This window comes from Geotrypetes seraphini, chromosome 6 (assembly GCF_902459505.1).
Source record: "Geotrypetes seraphini chromosome 6, aGeoSer1.1, whole genome shotgun sequence".
In the NCBI taxonomy this organism is placed as follows: domain Eukaryota; kingdom Metazoa; phylum Chordata; class Amphibia; order Gymnophiona; family Dermophiidae; genus Geotrypetes; species Geotrypetes seraphini.
In genome coordinates, this window is record NC_047089.1 from 115,440,732 (window position 1) to 115,460,728 (window position 19,997).

Sequence of the window (19,997 nt, forward strand, 5' to 3'; positions counted from 1 at the left end):
AAGCCGAGTGTCTGTTCACTGGAACTCTTATGCTCGGAGAGGGTTTTGGGCTTACCGAGAGTTAGGCACTAGGTCCGCATTCCTCCCCTTGAGGGTCGCCCAGGAGCTCCTGTTTCCAGGAACTATCTCTATGCTCCTTTCTGCTGGGAGTCCAATGAACCCCCCTTGTCAGTTCAGGGTGAGGTCCCTCTTGACCCCTTCAAAATGTCACCCCAAGGATTGAGGGGTCCAAGCCAGAGCTCCTCTCCCTATCAGGATTCCAGTTTAAGGTTCTAGGAGTCTCTTTTCTTTACAAATCACCACTTTTCTCTGCCACTTGATTCTCATGCAAATTAATTATTCAAGTCCAATGGCAAGGTCATTCAGTCTTTACTATTGGGCAACAGAATACTCCGGAGCAATAGGGATAGCTGGTTCCTAACACCACCCACCTAGTCTTCCACTATGACTAGAACCACCCATTAGGAACTAGTTATTCCCTGTTTAACCCTGGGTACTCTGGGGAAAGGTCGACTCTGATGTAGCCTTCCCTCGGGGTGGCACTCTCTCACGTGATGGGACATACACCTCATCACAATTTCATAAAGACAGTATTTCATGAATGAAGAGAGCTTGGTATAAATAACAAAGAAAAATAGTAAAAAGTACTATAATGAGGTGGTCTTGTTAGCTCTTATCGTAACTGTTCATCTTTTTTTTTTAGTCAAGGTTTATTTATTGAAAAATTTTGTAATAAACAAGTACATACAGATGATTGGAAAACAAGAGTCATACAAAGCATGTACTGAGATCTAAACATAGGGATTGATAAGGAATCATACATTTCCATCATAAAAAGGAATGTAAATATAACAATTGTATAACTCATAACTTGTAAACTATAAGTACTACAATAACTAAGCAGCATGAGTCAAAGGAAATAAAGGTGGGTGGAGAAATCAAGGAGAGATATGAAGAAAAAGTTTCAATGAGTTCCATTTGAGTTTGAAGCGAGAGAATCTATTGGTGGATTTAGCTAAATAGGCCTCAGTGCGATAAGTAAGGCAAACTGAGTTCCACCAATGGGAGTAAGATTCTTCCAGGAGCTGATGAGAAGCTTAAGAGCTAGAGAGAGTAGCATATCTAATAGATATGCATCATCTTCTGGGAGTGGAGGATCAAATGCCGAGGATTTCAGTAGTATCATTTGATAAGTGAGAGCTATGTTAAAGTGAAAAATGGAGCATATTGTGTTCCAGACCTCATTCCAGAAAGAGCGTATCGTAGAGCAGGAGAATAAGAGGTGTTTCAGAGATCCCTCTTCTTGTTGACATGTCCAACAGTTTTTTGAATAGACAGGATTTATGCAGTGTGATTTGATGGGGGTCCAAGGGACTCTGTGTAAAAGGAAAAACATGCTTTGGAGAAAGGCTGCTGATCTGGAAGTATGGAAAGTAGAATGGAAGATATGGGACCAAACTTCCTCAGTGATGGGCAGTTCTAGTTCTCGTTCCCATGTTTTCAAGAGGGGGGTGATTGGGTTGGGAAGGTAAGACTTGAGGAGTTTATAGAAGTGTGAGGCAGTGTGTCCTAGGTTTAGGAATTGGTGAGAGAGAGTATATAAGGTAGGTATAGAATTAGAGACAGAGGAGTGAAAACCTGATCGTTTGATAGAAGAGCGTAATTGTAGCCAGTGGTAGAATTGGGAGCTCGGAAGAGAAAAGGATGTCATTAACTCATTAAAGGTGAGCCATGAACCATCAGGGTGAGAGATGGATCCTAAAGACCAAATGCTCTTGGTAAACCAGGAAGGCCAAGCAATGGGTTTTTTATCTATCAAGAAGTGGCGGTTGTTCCAAATAGGGCAGAAAGCGGAAGTGCACCATGGGATGTCTAGATGTTTATCAAGTTCCATAAGAAGCTTATAGGTGGTCAAGATAATAGGATTGGGAGAGAGAGTTTTAAGTAGGGACGTACCTAAAAGTCTTAGCAGTGGATAAGGGTGCATGAGTGCTGTCTCCAGGGAAAGCCAGTTGGGGATATCAGAGGAGTCCAATGGAGAAAGCCACATCGCACCTTGTCTCAAAAGGAAGGCTTTGTGATAGCAGCGAAGGTCAGGGAAATTAACCCCTCCGAGTTGTTTGGGAGCTTTCAGTTTTGAGAGGGAAATACGATGTGGTTTGTTGTTCCAAAGAAAGCGTAGCATAAGGCTTTCCAATTGTTTATAAAGAGAAAGGGGAAACATTAGGGGATACATGTTGAAAATGTAGGTGATTTTTGGTACCACCATCATTTTTAAAGTATCTAGTCTTCCCCACCAGGAGAGGTGTAGCGGAGACCAGGAAGATAAAGTATCTTTAACTTGAGAAAGGAGTCTAGTGGAGATAGTTTGAGTGGAGGAAGAGATATCTTTGTCAAATGGGAGGCCTAGATATTTAATACCAGAGGAGACCCAAGTGAATGGGCAGGATATATTGGAGAAGGGAGCACAAGAGTCATTGGGGGACATTATCTCAGATTTATCCCAGTTGATTTTGTATCCAGACATAGAGGAGAAGGAAGAGATAAGTTGAACTAAGGAGGGTAGGGAAGATTGTGGGTCAGTTAAATACAAAAGAACATCATCAGCATAGGCCGAGACTTTGAATTCTACATGAGCAATCTTGATACCTTTGATGCACGATGATTGACGGATGGCTGCAAGTAGGGGTTCTAGAGCGAGGTTAAATAATAAAGGGGACATAGGGCAGCCCTGTCTAATCCCTCGGTGTAAATGAAAAGGGGCTGATGTGTCATCATTAACAATCAATTTAGCAATGGGATGGTGGTATAGTATAGAAATCATTTGAATGAATGACTGAGGAAGACCAAAATGAGATAATACACAGAAAAGGTATTTCCACTCCACCCTGTCAAAGGCCTTTTCTGCATCAAGGGAGACAATTACCGAAGATTGAGCATCAGACAGAGTGGAGTGGAGAACATGACATAAAAGTCTGGTATTGTCAGCACCATATCTACCTTTCATAAAACCCACTTGATCTCTGTGGATCAGGGTGGGCATAACTTTTTCTAAGCGCAATACCAAAATTTTTGCAAAAATTTTATAGTCCAGGTTCAAAAGCGATATTGGTCAGTAGTTCTTCACAAGTTGAGGGTCACGATTTGGCTTCAGTATAATAATGATGTTTGCTTCCAGAAATCGATGTAAGTTGGCAGGATAGTCAATAAGACGTTGGAAATAGGTAAATAAGTGTGGAGTCAGACATGAGGAAAAAGACTTGTAGAATTCAGGAGTAAGTCCATCGGGACCTGGTGCCTTAGCTGAAGGTAGTAGAGAGATGGCTTTAGTAATTTCTTCCGTAGAAAGAGGTAGATTTAGGGATTGTTGTTGAGTGGAAGTGAGGGAAGACAGGTCTAGAGATTGAAGGAAATCCTTGATGAAGGGTTCTGGAGAAGAGGACTCAGAGGTGTACAGGTTTTCATAAAAGACACGGAAATCTTCCAATATATCTTTAGTGGTAGTATGGAGGTGGCCCGATGAAGTTTTGATGTGAGTTATACGTTGTTTGGTACGCCTACCCTTTAGATAGGTAGCTAGATGATGTCCAGATTTGTTAGAAGATGTATAATACGTTACGGAACGTCTAAATATTGAAGCAGATGCAATTGAGCTAAATATTTCATTATATTGAAGTTTTAATTGTTGTAACTTCTTATAAGTGGACGGGTCAAAGCGATGGTAGAGCTGAGTTTCATAATTATGTATTTCAGTTTCAAGTTGAAGTAGAGTCGATTTCTTTTGCTTGAGACGGGCAGCTGCAAAGCTGATTGATTCACCTCTGAACCAAGCTTTATAGGATTCCCATATGATAGAAAAATCAGAAACAGAAGGGGTATTGTTGAGAAAGAAAGTTTGAGATTCATGTTTGATGTGTGATAGAAAAGAGTCGTCCTGTAAAAGGAAGTTGTTCAGTCTCCATTGTCGAGATTTGGTAATATGGGTCCAGTTCAAAGTGCAGGAAACAGCAGCGTGATCTGAGATGGTGATGTCATGAATTTTTGCTGAGTCGGTTATATTGACAATGTCCTTAGAGCCCATAATGTAGTCAATCCGAGAAAAGGATTGGCGGGGTGCAGAGTAGAATGTGAAGTCTTTGGTAGTGGGATGAAGTATACTCCATATGTCTGACCAACCATAAGTTGACATTAGTTGGGTAACCACAGATCTGACTTTAAGCTTGGAAGGACGACATAAGGAGGATCTGTTTACGAAGGGGTCCAAAGGAAAGTTGAAGTCTCCAGCAATTATGGTGCTCGTGGTCAGGGAGGAATTGCAGATAGTATGAAAGGATTGGAAAAAAGAAGGGTCATCAGCATTCGGAGCATATATGTTGAGAAGTTTTATAGGCTGGTCATCAATGGATCCACACAGGAGGGACCATCGACCTTCAGAGTCAAACTTGTGAGAGGAAAGTTGAAAGTTGAGGGATTTGCTAATCAGAGTTATAACACCATTTTTCTTCCCTGAGGCGGGAGCAGCGAAACAATGTTGAATCCAGCCTCCAGTTAATTTTCGAGCTTCTTCCAGACCAAGGTGAGATTCTTGTATTAGACAAATATCTGCTCCAAGATGTTTGAAGTAATGTAGTATTTTTTTTCTCTTGATGGGATTAGAGATGCCCTTAACATTAAGGGATACAATAGTTATGTGAACCATGAGTAAGCAGTAGAGAGTAAGTCAAGGAACTCAGTAAGTGAGAATATAGGTGTTGAGGCATATATAAGTGTAGAAGGAAACTGACCATAACACTCCAAGAAAAGGAAACAAAAAAGGAAAAAAGTCCAACTGAAAAGAAGGTGGATGGTTCATGCTGCATTCAATCAGGAGCAATAAACAAACGAAAATCCATGAATGGGATCACATGCTGTCAAGAAGCACTCAGGGAGTTCACTCCCAGCCCAGGTATATGGACTGAGCCTCAATAAGAAATATGTTGAGTAGATGCAGAAAAAGTCAGGTCATATCACTGGCGTTGTCATCAAGGAATTTTTGGAGTTCCAGTGGATCATCAAAAGTTTTCGTGGTGTTGCGGTAGGTTACTCTTAGTCTGGCAGGATAAAATAGCCCATATTGTGCTCCAATGCTCTTGAGATGTGGCCGCATGGAAAGAAAGGTTTTGCGCTTTTGTGCTGAAGTTTTAGAGAGGTCAGGAACGAGTAGGATCCTTTTGCCCTTCACTGTTAATGATTGAGTAGCCTTTGCAGTTTGAAGTATCTGGAGTGTTTGTTGGTAGCGAAGTACTTTGAGAACTATAGGTCTAGGTGGTCTGGTGAGAGACGGAGGGCCAGATGGCACGTGGTGGGCGCGCTCTATTTCCAGCGGAGGAGTAAACTGAATTTTTAAAATGTTAGGAATAAAGGTATGAAGAAAGTCCAGAATATTTTTACCTTCTGTATTCTCTGGAAGGCCTATCAGACGCACGTTGTTCCGGCGCATACGGTTTGAAATGTCTTCCAGATCATTCTGAAGTAGGGATATTTTACGGAGGTCTCGCTGTATATCCAGGTACTGGGAATCGTGGGCTGCCAGACGTTCCTCAGTGAGATCTATGCGAGCATTATGTTGTTTTAATTGAGCCATTATATTGCCGATTTCATTTTTTATATCAGCAGTAGCGGCCAGGTTCTCTTGCATAAGGCCACGAAGGACTTGTAAATCGGCGGCAATAGAAGCGCCATGCTCTGTAGAGCCGGACGAACAGGCCTTAATGGGAGACGGCGGCTCGTGCTTCGAACGCTTAGACGCGTTATGTGCGGCGGGAGTGCCTGCGGATGCGGCGGTTTCGGCTTTAGCCGACTTGGAAGACATTCCGATTGGCGAAAATGAAAGCACTGACCTGAAAAAATTATAATTGAGGCAGTTGATAGTTTTTAACGTGGCGGGCTATAGCGGAGCGAGATCGCTAAGCAGCCATCTTGAATGCAGGCACGCGCGCCCCCCTTAACTGTTCATCTTTGGCAGTGATTCCCAGCTTGATCATGTAGGTAGAGAGCACATGTAATTGCATGCTGCAGTGGCGAGACTGCTTAGAAAGACGATAAATACTCAGAGAAGATGCAGGTTAGATAAGGGAAAATCTTAACAAATATCTTAGATCAGAGGGAGAGAGCTGCTCCTGTAACGTGAACTAATAACATAAGCACAGTAGAATTCTTACAGTTCATGGATTACTTTAATAGTGGTGAATCCGCCATGTAGCATAAAGACTTGCAAATGTAGTCTCAAATTAGATAGTGGTGAGCTGATGAGAAAAAAGACAACAGTCAATGCAGATTAACAAGCTTGTTAGCAATCATACTCAATCAATGCTAATTGGTTGGTGTTCTTCCAGAAAATCAGCTAGCTGTTTTGGATCGGTGAAATTTTTTGTCGAGTTGTTGAAAGTGACCCTCATGGTGGCCAGGTATATCATCCCAAACTGTGCCTTGAGTTCCCTGAACTTTGGACAGAAGGCAAGTAGCTGTTTATGTTGTTGAGCTATGTTTTTACTCAAATCAGGTACGATTAAGATGTTATTGGTATCCAGCTTGAGTGGAGCTTTAGACTTAGCTTTTTGCATGACTTCTGTGAGTTGAGAGTATCATAGGAATCGAACGATGATGGGTCTGGGATAACGTGTGTTAGTGGGCCTGTATGAAGGAACGCGATGGGCCCTGTCTAACTCAAACTCACGTATAAATTGTATGTCCAGTAGTTTAGGGATTAGGACTTCCATAAATTTGAGTGCATCAGACCCTTCCTTGCCCTCCGGTATCCCAAGGAATCTTAAGATGTTCCGTCTGGAACGCAAGTTTGAATCCTCCAACTCTTTCTTGAGCTGAGTCACCCGCTTAATCTGGTGCTGCAGAGTGGATACCAAGGCTTGTATACCCATGTGCTGGGCTTCCATTGCATCCATTCTCAATTTCAGTTGTGAAAAATCAGATCGCAACGCTGTTAGATCGGATCCCATTTCCAGTACTTCATCTTTGATTTTGTTAACTGTGTCACGCATGGCGCAAATCTCCATGAGGACTGTTTGGATGGTATCAGCCTCATCTTTATCCTTCGGTTTTATGTTCGGAGATGTCAGTTCAGGCTTGTGCCGTTTATTCACCTTGGTAGCAGACATGATAACGTTCTCTCTGATTGCAGTTGAGATGATGTTAAGATTAATCACTAAGGAATTATTGATTTTTGACAAAGATTGCCAGAGCTCAGTGATCAAGCTGCCATTACTCACTGCACCCCCTAGCGCCCTTCCCCAGATTCCAGTCCTATGGGGTAACAGACCAGTCCGGCCTCCTACCTCCTCTATCCATCCTACTTCACACCATCCGGTATCCCTCTCACTACTCTTCCTCATTCTGCTCTCCTATCTAACACATTTCTCAATATCGGACTAATCAATGCAAGATCTATACGTAACAAACACCACATTATCCAGTGTGACAAATCTAGCTCTCCTCCTAGCTTTGTCACAGGTTTGACAAGGAAGAGCAGTAAGACCCTATGCAGGAAAGCTGACCAGGTTGGCTCTGCTAAGTGTGATAGCGCTGACTTTCCTTGTACCGACATTGAGCCAGACACTGACTGCCAGTGAGAGTTCAGTCCAGTTGCAGGTTACTCTCCCAAGCCTGCTATTAGAGCTCAAAGAAACTCAGGAGCTAGGAAACTACATCTCCCAGAAAGCCAGAGAACTGGCAGGAAGCTGTCAGTTAAGCAGACACAGCTGCAGAGGGAGCTTTCTCCTTTCCCCCTCTTCAGAGCAGGGAGGGGCAAATTGGAGCCTGTTAAAACAAGGCAGCTGAGACCCAGAGAGGGGGAGGAGCAGAGGAGCGTTTCCCAGAAAGGCAGCATGACTTCCCTCACTGACTGAATGCTGATGAGCCAGGGGAAGAGTGTGAGATGGTGGACCTTTCAGAAGAGTCTGAACTTACTATTGAGAAGCAGTTTGGAAGCTGTGAACCGAAGGACATTGGTTTTTCCAGTGAGCCTAGTGAGAGGCTAGAAGTCATGGACACAAGCTGAAAAGGTGGGGAGTGTTTGATATTTTTTTTTCTTACCTGTTGTTTTGGTGAAAGCTTGGAACTGTGTTATTTTTGGTGTGCCACAGAATTGTCTCACTTTTCAGAGTTATAACCTTTAACTGCTTGAACAATTCTCTACGGAGCTTTTGGCTTACATAAGAACATAAGAAGTTGCCTCCGCTGAGGCAGACCAGAGGTCCATCTCGCCCAGCGGTCCACTCCCGCAGCGGCCCATCAGGCCCATTGCCTGTGCAGTGGTCCTTGACTATTCCTATAACCTACCTCTACTGCTATCCCTATAACCTACCTCTACTCCTATCTGTACCCCTCAATCCCTTTGTCCTCTAGGAACCTATCCAAACCTTCTTTGAAGCCCTGTAACGTGCTCCTGCCTATCACAGCCTCCGGAAGCGCGTTCCATGTATCCACCACCCTCTGGGTGAAAAAGAACTTCCTAGCGTTTGTTCTAAACCTATCCCCTTTTAATTTCTCCGAGTGCCCCCTTGTACTTGTGGTTCCTCATAACTTGAAAAATCTGTCCCTGTCTACCTTTTCTATGCCCTTCAGGATCTTGTAGGTTTCTATCATGTCTCCTCTAAGTCTCCGCTTTTCCAGGGAGAACAGCCCCAGCTTTTTCAATCTATCAGTATATGAGAGATTTTCCATACCCTGTATCAGCTTAGTTGCTCTTCTCTGGACTCCCTCAAGTACTGCCATGTCCTTCTTGAGGGACAGCGACCAGTACTGGACACAGTACTCCAGGTATGGGCACACCATTGCACGATACAGTGGCAGGATGACTTCCTTCGTCCTGGTCGTGATACCCTTCTTAATGATACCCAACATTTTGTTTGCTTTCCTTGAGGCTGTGGCGCACTGTGCCGACGCCTTCAATGTTGTGTCTACCATCACTCCCAGGTCTCTTTCAAGGTTACTTACACCTAGCAGTGATCCCCCCATTTTGTAGGTGAACATCGGGTTCTTTTTCCCTACATGCATGACCTTGCATTTCCCTATGTTAAAGCTCATTTGCCACTTTTTGGCCCACTCTTCCAGTGTCGCTAGGTCCCTTTGGAGATCTTCACAGTCTTCCGTGGTTTTAACCCTGCGGTAGAGTTTGGTGTCATCCGCAAATTTAATGACTTCACATTTTGTTCCTGACTCCAGGTCGTTAATAAATATATTAAACAGGAGTGGTCCCAGCACTGACCCCTGCGGAACTCCGCTTGTGACCCATTGCCAGTTTGAGTAATGGCCCTTTACTCCAACCCTCTGTTTCCTGCCTGCCAGCCAGTTTTTGATCCATCGGTGGACCTCCCCTTGCACCCCGTGGTTCCATAGCTTCTTAAGCAGTCGTTCGTGTGGTACCTTGTCGAAGGCTTTTTGGAAGTCAAGGTAAATGAAGTCTATGGATTCCCCTTTATCCACCTGGCTGTTTACCCCCTCAAAGAAGTACAATAAGTTTGTGAGGCATGACCTACCCTTGCAAAAGCCGTACTGACTCGACTTTAGCTGTCCATTGTTTTCGATGTGTTCAGAGATGCTGTCCTTAATCAGTGCTTCCATCATCTTTCCCGGGACAGAGGTCAAGTTCACCGGCCTGTAGTTTCCCGGGTCACCCCTTGAACCCTTCTTGAAGATGGGCGTGACATTTGCTATTTTCCAGTCCTTCGGGATCTCTCCGGTTTTTAAGGATAGGTTGCATATTTGTCGAAGTGGCTCTGCTATTTCGTTCCTTAGTTCCTTGAGTACCCTTGGGTGAATGCCATCCGGACCTGGCAATTTGTCGCTCTTTAGCCTGTCTATCTGTCTGAGGACATCCTCTTGGCTTACCTCTAGTTGGACCAGCTTATCCTCCTGATCCCCATTTACGATTTCCTCGGGTTCTGGAATATTGGATGTGTCCTCCCTCGTGAAGACTGACGTGAAGAACTCATTTAACTTGTCAGCTATCTCTTTTTCCTCCTTTACCACTCCCTTTTTGTCTCCATCATCCAAGGGCCCCACTTCCTCCCTTGCCGGTTGCTTCCCCTTTACGTACCTGAAAAACGATTTGAAGTTGATTGCTTCCCCCGCCAGTCTCTCCTCATATTCTCTTTTTGCTTTCCTTACCACTCGGTGACATTCCCTTTGGTGTTCTTTGTGCTCCTTTAGGTTGTCCTTTTTCCATTTTTTGAACGATGCTTTCTTGTCACTTATCGTCTTTTTCACTGTATTTGTTGTCCACACTGGGTTTTTTGTTCGATTTTTTTTGCACCTTTTCTGAACCTGGGGACGTACATGTTCTGTGCCTCGTGCACCGTGCCCTTGAGTAGGGTCCATTCTTTTTCTGCGGACTCTATCTTCCTTGTGTTGCCGTTGAGTTTCTTTCCCATCATTTTCCTCATGGAATCATAATTCCCTTTTTTGAAGTTGAGTGCTGTCGTTGTGGTTCTTTTCACCTTTGTTGATCCAATTTCTAGCCTGCACTGGATCATGTTGTGATCGCTGTTTCCTAGCGGTGCTAGTACCGCCACCTCCTTACGCTCCTTTCCACACAGCTGGAGACTAATTACTTCTGATAAGCTTACTGCAGGGAATGTTAGCCACGGAGGAGCTCCATTTGGATAGATTCCTTGACTGCAGTCAGCCAGTGTCAGAGTGCTTCAGCTTGAACAGTTTATCTTTTGCTTATGAAAAAATTCATTGCCATACAGCAAGACCTGTGTATATGTTGCCTCATTACTGAACTTACCTTGGCCCATTTAGGCTGGTGAAGAGGATTGAACTGTAGAAATTGAAGCCCAGCCATAGTTTTGGTTTTTGTGATTTTTTTTCCTTTTCTGATTTTGGAAATAAGGGTCATTCTGACAGTTGTGAGACCAGTGTGGCCAGGCTGCCCAGCATTATATGTTTTGACTTTTGCATTAATGTATTTGGAAAATATCACAACCTGCTTGAGAACCTCATAGCAATCTGACTCTGGGCCAGAAATAAAAGTCTAACTTTATTTTTTTAACCTCTTTGAGTGTGTGTGGATTCCTTGCTTGCTTGCACTGTGGGCATTTCACTTGCTGTTTTACCCTAGGCTGTTGCCTAGGGTGCCTGAAGGATTCCCTAGTTGGAATAGTATCGGTTGCTGTGGCCCAGACTCGCTGCATGTTTCAGGAGCCCGCGGGTTGCGACACCAGGACCTAATAACTCATAATGCCCTAGACATCTTGGGCCTGATTCTCTAAAAGTGCGTCCCGATTTTAGGCAGCTGTAGGCGTCCTACAGCTGTCTAATCAGCCAATCGGGATGCACGTTTTTTTAAAAAATACTCTCCGGGCAGGCCACTTATATTGAAGGTGCCTCCGGGAGCCTAGGGAGGCCTGCAAGACCGCCTAAGGTCGCCTAAGAGCCTTAGGTGAACCTAGGCGGCCCTACATGTCTCCCTAGTAGAGGAAAAGATGCTTACAATGTAGGCCAGCAAAATGCTGGCCTACATTGTATGTAGAAGCCGCTATACTTATCGTGGCAAGGGATCTCCTTGCCGCAGTAAGTTTAGCGGCCGCCTGTCCCTCCACCCCGATCGCCGGCAGGAGGTGCCCAACCCCTCCTGCCGGAACGCCACCCACCCAACACCCCTGATCACCGGCAGGAGGGTGCCCAACCCCTCCTGCCAGAGGACGCTTCCCCTGGACCTCCCCGCGCTAATGCCCCACCGGGCATTCTATACAGAATCCGGGCCTTTGTGTCATGTTAGTCCGTTCTGCCTTTGTATCTGATAATATGTATTTTTGTTGTGTACCCCCTGATTTTAAATATTTTGATTAATCGTTTAGTATTACGATAGGCGACATATCAAATAACCATTAAATTTGAAACTTGATCTATTCTAGTTTATACTTATGAGGGAAGTTTTAAATATAAAGTAAAATTCTGAAATCTCTCGTGGCACACACCTGGAATCTCTTTGGGGCATACCACAGTTTGAGAGACACTGCTATAAAGGGTTATGGTAAAATGTGTACCTGGTATCCTTTATGTGAAGTTCACAGCAGTGCCCCTAAGGTGCCTCACTGCTCTGTTTGCATTTCTGTGTGGCCAGTCCATTAAAATGCTGGTCCCTCCCACATCTAAATGGGCTTGTTTTGGACATTTTGCATTTTGAAGTTTTGATTTTCAAAATTGGCCAAAAAAGATAGATGTCCTAAGGGCTAGAATATCCTAAGGGCTAGATGAGCCATTTCTAAAAAAGAAGATAGATGTCTTGCGGTTTCAAAAACGGTCATTTACCTGACCCAACTTTTGGATGTCCTTGTAGAAACATCCAGTCAGACTAAGATGTCCTATTGAAAATGCCCCTCCACACCAGTTACACAGTCTCAGCTTATACTATATTATACTGTTACTTACTTCCAAGCGCCTAAGCCAGCTTCCCAACGATCTGCAAACATTAGGACTACATTCATCACTTTCATTATTGCTTCTTTCACTGAGCTAACCTAAAATAAAATAAAGATTAATGACCACAAGTACCGGTAACTTCTATGTTAAAAAATATTCTGTAATTTTCCTAGTGAGAGTATACCACTACAACCTCACAGTTATTCCAGAGACAAGTGAATCTGTCATTCACACAAGAAACAAAAGTTGCAAATAAAATAACAACCTCACAGTTATTCCAGAGACAAGTGAATCTGTCATTCACACAAGAAACAAAAGTTGCAAATAAAATAGAGCTAGAAAATATTATCAAATGCTTGCACATTGGACGATTCTATAAAAGGTTAGGTGCCATTCAGTGTGGTTGTTCATCAACCATTAGGTGTCTTTTAAACAACCGCACCTAGCGGCACCTAACTTGACTTAGCCGATTGGTAGGCATCATAATGTTAGGCGCTGACATATTAGGCCAGAGTTTTTCTGGCCTAATTTACCGGCATCTAACAGATGCCTACCAATACCTAGGTCATTCCATGCCCATTTTCCACCCCTAACCATGCCCAATTTTCAGGTAGGCAGCTGCTAAGCTTTGCACGAAACTTAAATTAATCATTAAATTTTTTTAAATGAGCTTTTCACGCCGCTTTCAATTATTACACCAATTAAACATTACATTACATTACATTACATTACAGATTTCTATTCCGCTTGTGCCTTGCGGTTCTAAGCGGATTACAAATTAAGAGACTGTATAATTTCTGGAATAATACAGTATATAGAATCAGGAAAGTATCAAGTTACAATTGATTAGTCTGGACGTTTCCAGGAAGCATTTAGAGCATATAGTAGATAGATAGTAGGTTGTTGAAGTGAGTTGTACAATGTTTAGGTATAGTTATGGTGGTGGTGTTCGTGTGTGTATTTTCTAGTGCTATGTAGAGGTTAAGATGAAGGAAAGTATTTTTTGAAGAGATGAGTTTTGATTTCTTTTCGGAATTCCTTTATGTCTATTGAATTGATCAGTAGATTTTTGAATTCTGCACGAAACTCAGCTAGGTACCAATCTAGCTGCCTAGCACAGACGTTGTTTATAGAATCAGGTCCAATATGCCCAGGAAATCATCAACTCGATAGTTCTCCAAGGACAAGCAGGCATAATATTCTCACAATTGGGTGATATCCATGGAATCTAGTATAGATACTACCAAGTGCACTCTCACTTTACATTTTTAGGAAGTGCCCATACTGCCTGCATGCTGATGCCTTCCTGCCTGAGTTGGCTCAGTGGACCAACAGTTTTTTGTTTTCCATGGAGCTGAGAAGCTGTGTCTTCAGTTTTCTCTTCAGCATGTCAAACATTTCCAATTTTTTGCGCCTTCCCATCCTTTTTTATAAATTTCTTAAAAATTCTTTATTTTTATTGTGTTCTAGTATTTTACCTGACTTTTGTTTATTTTCTCAATTTTTCTTTTTATATTGGATTTATATAAGTACATTAATAGCACTTTTTACAAGAAATAAACAATCTACATCACGGGAGAAAGGAGAAAAGAGAACAGGAAATAATCTCATTATACAAAGAAATACAAAAGAACATTTGCCCTTATCTATCTAATAGCAAAATACATTCCTAGTTTCAAGTTTTATTGTTTTTAATATACTGACCATCAACAAGAATCTAGCCGGTTTACAATGCTAAAATAAAATAAAAGATAAAAATAATACTTATAGGCGGGGGAAGAGTGAACATTAAGAGAAATTTTACAAAGACAAACATGAAAGTGGGGGTACATTGTTTGGAAAAAAAAATTCCTACCTAGCAAGATGACTATTTAACCTGCCTATCTGAGTCTTTCCAGCTGATCTTGTTCAAAGAAAATGTAATATTGGCAATAACATAAAACAAAAAATTCCTACTATAAATATTCAGTAATACAAATAATATAGTTCACCAGTAGTAGTATACCAGTAGTAGTTCACGATAACTATGATCAAAAGTCCACTGCATACAAGTTGCCAAACAGCTCATTAACATGCAAAAATCAAAAAAAGTGGAGACACACCTCAGAAAAATATTTTTGCTCCTTATTTTTAGTACATCAAGTCCTGCAATGGAGCTAACACAGTCATTGGTCTCAAAAAAACTCCACAAAAACATATCAATTCTTCTCGCTTTCTTCAATAATAAAAAATATGCAGTCAGGTATTTATTCTATTGCCGATATCTATTCCATAGAAAGATACAGCCTTTCTAATGACTATAGAGGGCTCCTATCTCAACATCACCTGATGTTCCTTTTTAGATAGACTGTGAACCAGAAAGTGTGTTTTTTCCTTATATGTCTGTACTATGGAGTTTAAAGGGCCTAGAAGAACCCAAGAGGAAGGGATTTTAACACAAGGGGAATCAACATCCATTGCCTCTTTATCCGAAAAATACACCTTCAATTGTGATTTTCAAATAAACTTTTCTAAATCTATTCTAGTTTGAAAGGCATCGCGACCTTTTGAGGGGACAAACAAAAACCCCTTAGCTAGCACAGTTAATTGATCAACATTTTGTGTATGTTTAGAAAGGTTGATCACTACAGAGTCTTGTGTGACCATGTTTGTTGGTCAGTTTTGATTGGACCCCCTGTTTTTCCCTCTCCTTCCCCTGCCTCTCCAGTTGCCTCTGTGATCCCCCTGATCCCCATCTGTACTTTCCTGTGAATCTTTATCACTAGTACCTTCGGAACCAGAATGGCTCGAAGCAAACTGCAATCCTACCCGTTTGGTTTTAACATCATCAGGAGATCTCAACCATGAATAGACATATCCCTCTGTATAGTCCTTTAAATCTCTCTGAAACTTCCTTAACTTCTATACTTTAAAATCCTTTTTTAAGCATTCAGTCTTTACATTAATATCTTGCAGCTGCTCTGGATAATTCTTCTCATTCTGCAAATTAACTAAATATTCTGATAATTTGACCTGATCACTCTTCAATTTCTCTTGAGAAGTTTGAATAATCAATAACATTAGGTCAAAGAACATCTATTCAAAATGCAATTCCATGTCTCCATAAATTTCTTATCATCCAAAAACAAATTAGGTGCAATATGTACCCTCATATCCCTTGGAATAATTTCTTTTTTGCATCTACCATCATAGCACTATGCAATTCCATTTTAGCATGCAATTTCAATTGTTTCAAATACTCAGACCATTTTGTATCACATACATCTACCTCACTCTCCACTGATAAAGCTGGAGCTTATAAGATCTCTTGACCCTGACTCCCAGAGAACCCAAATCCACTATCCCAGCTATGAGCCATGGTTCATAAGAACAGCCTTACTGGGTCAGACCAATGGTCCCATCAAGCCCAGTAGCCTGTTCTCATGGTGGCTAATCCAGGTCATTAGTGCCTGGCCAAAACCCAAGGAGTAGCAATATTCCATGCTACCAATCCAGGGCAAGCAGTGGCTTCCCCCATGTCTCAATAACAGACTATGGACTTTTCCTACAGGAAATTGTCCAAACCTTTCTTAAAACCAGCTACGCTATCCGCTCTTATCATAACCTCTGGCAACGTGTTCCAGAGCTTAACTATTCTGAGTGAAAAAAATTTCCTCCTATTGATTTTAAAAGTAACTTCGAGTGTCCCCTAGTCTTTGCAATTTTTGACAGAGTGAAAAATCAATCCATTTGTATCCATTCTACTTCACTCAGGATTTTGTAGACTTCAATCATATCTCCTCGGGGGTTTCTGCCTTTTGTCTTTGTTTGCTTTTTTTCCCATTGTTGCAGGGCCGGAGAGGGCAGGAGAGGCTGAGAGGGAGGAAGCCAGAGCAGGCAGGAGGATCGGCGAGAGATAGCTCCGCCCCCCCACCGCGTCATAGGTCGCATCGGCGCCCGGGCTCCCCTTTAAGAAGAAGGGAAGCCAGGGCACGAGGCAGACCTCGGCAGTTTCTGCCTTTTGTCTTTGTTTGCTTTTTTTCCATTGTTGCAGGGCCGGAGAGGGCAGGAGAGGCCGAGAGGGAGGAAGCCAGAGCAGGCAGGAGGACCGGCGAGAGATAGCTCTGCCCCCCCCCCACCGCATCATAGGTCGCATCGGCGCCCGGGCTCCCCTTTAAGAAGAAGGGAAGCCAGGGCATGAGGCAGACCTCGGCAGTTTCTGCCTTTTGTCTTTGTTTGCTTTTTTTCCATTGTTGCAGGGCCGGAGAGGGCAGGAGAGGCCGAGAGGGAGGAAGCCAGAGCAGGCAGGAGGACCGGCGAGAGATAGCTCCGCCCCCCCACCGCGTCATAGGTCGCATCGGCGCCCGGGCTCCCCTTTAAGAAGAAGGGAGCCAACGGCGCCCAGCCGTTCGGCACGCGGCGAAGGCGAGCGGCAAAGGCCTTAGCGAGAGCGCCTTTGCGTAGGAGCCTTGCGAGGGAGCCAGGAACGCCAAGTAATTCACTTTCTTTTCTCTTTTCTCTCTCTCTTACCCACAGCAGGAGCACACCAGCACTTCACGAGAGCGATGGGGGACCCAGGATCCCAGAGGTACTTTCCGGTATACTGCACAGAGTGTAATATGTACGACTACCTCCCCTTGGGAAGGCGGGAGTACATATGCAGTCGGTCTCAGGAACTGGAAAGCCTGAGGATGGAGGTCGGCAGATTGAGGGTCAGGGTCCAGGGACTGGAGGGACTGCGCAACACAGAGGAGACGAGCTGGTCAACCAAGGACACAGACGGAGCAGGCCCCATTGTGGACCAGGCGAGGGACCTCGAGAGATTCATCGAGGAGGCCTATAGGAGGAAGGTGGAGGAAAAGGACCAGCAGCTGCACAGACGGATGTCGGCAGACGAGACCCAGGATCCACAAGGCGACACCGGGGAAGGACCTAGCGGAGGAACCACGCAAGAGGAGGAGACCGTGACTCACCGGGACCCCAAGAGAGAGACACCGCACTACACCAAGGACACGGACCTGAGACAGAGGAGGTTGCTGAGGAAAGGGAAGTCTGCTATTGTGGTGGGAGACTCGATCTTGAGAGAGGTAGATAGTCACGTAGCTGGAGGAAGGGAGGACCGGCTAGTGACTTGTCTCCCAGGGGCCAAGACACGAGACGTCAATGATAGAATCGAGAGGATCCTGGACGGAGCAGAGACAGAGGAGACTGCGGTGATAATCCACGTCGGAACGAATGATGTGAGCCGGAGGAACTTCAGCATGGCCACACTGACTGACCAGTTCAGGGTCATGGGACGAAAGCTGAAGCGGAGTACCCGGAGGATAGCATTCTCAGAGATCCTGCCTGTACCGAGAGCAGATGCAAAGAGGCAGGCAGACCTCCAGGCTGTGAATGCATGGTTGAGGAGATGGTGCCAGGAGGAGGGCTTCCACTTTGTGAGGAACTGGACGTCCTTCTGGGGAAAGAGTAAGCTCTACCGGTGGGACGGCCTGCACCTGAGCACAGCGGGAACTAGACTACTGGCAGCCAATGTGAGGAAGGAGATCGAGAGGGCTTTAAACTGAGGAGAGGGGGAAAGCCGACAGCTGATCAGATGTTGACGCTTCGGACAACAGTATCCAGAACAGATGCTGAACGGGCTGACTGCAAGGAGGAAGTAGAGAGACCGGTGGATCTTATGATCAGACAGCGAGGGAAACATCAGGTAAAGGGAGCTTGCTGGGAGGAGACTAAGGGGCATGGAGACACAAGGGGACTGGGTGGCACGAGGGCGAAAGCTGAGGGCAATAAAGGGGTGCCACAAGGCGACGGGGATCAAACGGAGGCTCAAGGGATGATAGCCCAGGAGGGGGCCGGTAGGGCTAGAAAACCCAGAGGAAAAGCGGGGAAGTGGGGTGGCGGGAATGTGGGGAAACTGAAAGCTACGAGGGTAAAGGCTGAGGGCAAAGCAGAAGCACAGGGAACAGGAGAACTACCCGAAATTCAAGGGGAGGCGGCCCAGGTAAATACAGAGGTGGAGGAAAAACGACGGGACCTGCGGTGCTTATACGCAAATGCAAGAAGCCTCATGGCCAAGATGGGTGAACTAGAGGTCGTGGCCAAGGGGGAGGACCTGGATATAATTGGAATTACAGAAACATGGTGGACAGAGGAAAATCAATGGGATGTGGCGCTGCCGGGGTACAAGCTCTACAGGAGGGACAGGACCCACAAGAAGGGGGGAGGCATAGCACTATATATAAAGGACTCTATCTACTCGGTCGGGATGGATATGGCAACGAAGGCAGAGGGGCTGGAATCGCTATGGGTCAAATTGCCGGGAAACAAGGGTGCAGGCATAAAACTGGGGCTGTACTATCGCCCACCTGGTACGCCGGAAGGAGTCGGACACTACTTGGAAGCTGAACTGAGACAAGAATGCAGGACTGGAAGTGTAACAGTGATGGGGACTTCAACTACCTGGGGATTGACTGGAGTACGGGTCACTCCAACTGCACTAGGGAAACAGGATTTGTAGAAGCTGTGAGGGACTGCTTCATGGAGCAACTAGTCAGGGAACCGACGCGAGGGAGTGCTACTCTTGACCTCATCCTAAATGGATTAGGGGGGCCTGCAAGAGGGGTAGAAGTGGGAGGACCACTAGGCAACAGTGACCACAATGCGATCAGATTCACATTAGAAAGGGGGACACCCACAGTAAGGAGGACCGCAACAACTGCGCTCAACTTCAGGAAAGGGAACTATGTTGCTATGAGGGAAATGGTGGGGAGGAAGCTCAGAAACATCTTTAGGATGGAGACTGTAGGAAGCGCCTGGACCCTATTCAGGGACACCCTGCAGGAAGCACAAAGAATGTACGTCCCCAGTTTCAGGAAAGGCGGCAAGAACAAGCGGTCAAAGGACCCGGTTTGGATCTCAACAGAAGTAAAGAGGGCAATAAATGACAAAAAAGTATCCTTCCGGAGATGGAAAAAGGACCCAACGGAGGAAAATCACCAGGCACACAGGAAATGCCAAAAGGAATGCCACCGAGAGGTTAGAAAAGCAAAAGGGAAATACGAAGAGGGGCTGGCCAGGGAGGCGAAAAACTTCAAGGCATTCTTCAGTTACGTAAAGGGGAAGCGACCAGCGAGAGAGGAGGTGGGGCCGTTGGACGATGGGGATAGGAAGGGAGTGATTAAGGAGGATAAAGAGGTAGCTGAGAGGTTGAGCATGTTCTTCTCGTCGGTTTTCACGAGAGAAGACACATCTAATATACCGGACTCAGAGGAGCTCATGAGTGGGGAACAGGCTGAAAAATTGGAACACATAGAGGTAAGTAAGGAGGATGTCCTCAAACAGATAGACAGGTTAAAATGCGGCAAATCGCCGGGCCCAGACGGGATCCACCCAAGGGTTCTGAAGGAACTAAGACAAGAAATAGCGGGCACAATCCAGCATGTTTGCAACCTATCCTTGAAAACTGGAGAGGTACCAGAGGACTGGAAATTGGCAAATGTCACTCCTATCTTCAAGAAGGGATCGAGGGGTGACCCCGGGAACTACAGTCCGGTGAGCCTGACTTCAATTATAGGGAAGATGGTGGAAGCTAT

At 44.7% G+C, this 19,997-nt stretch overlaps 1 protein-coding gene across 4 annotated transcripts in view; it reads right to left on the bottom strand.

Moving 5' to 3' along the window:
• The window catches only part of TUBGCP5 (tubulin gamma complex associated protein 5), a 1,496,334-nt gene that overhangs the window by 95,117 nt on the left and 1,381,220 nt on the right, over positions 1-19,997 (bottom strand). For all 4 annotated transcript variants that reach the window (XM_033947661.1, XM_033947658.1, XM_033947659.1 and 1 more), the window contains one exon: positions 12,433-12,521. In XM_033947661.1, coding sequence (XP_033803552.1) covers positions 12,433-12,521 — 89 coding nt within the window. The remainder of the gene's footprint in view (positions 1-12,432; positions 12,522-19,997) is intronic.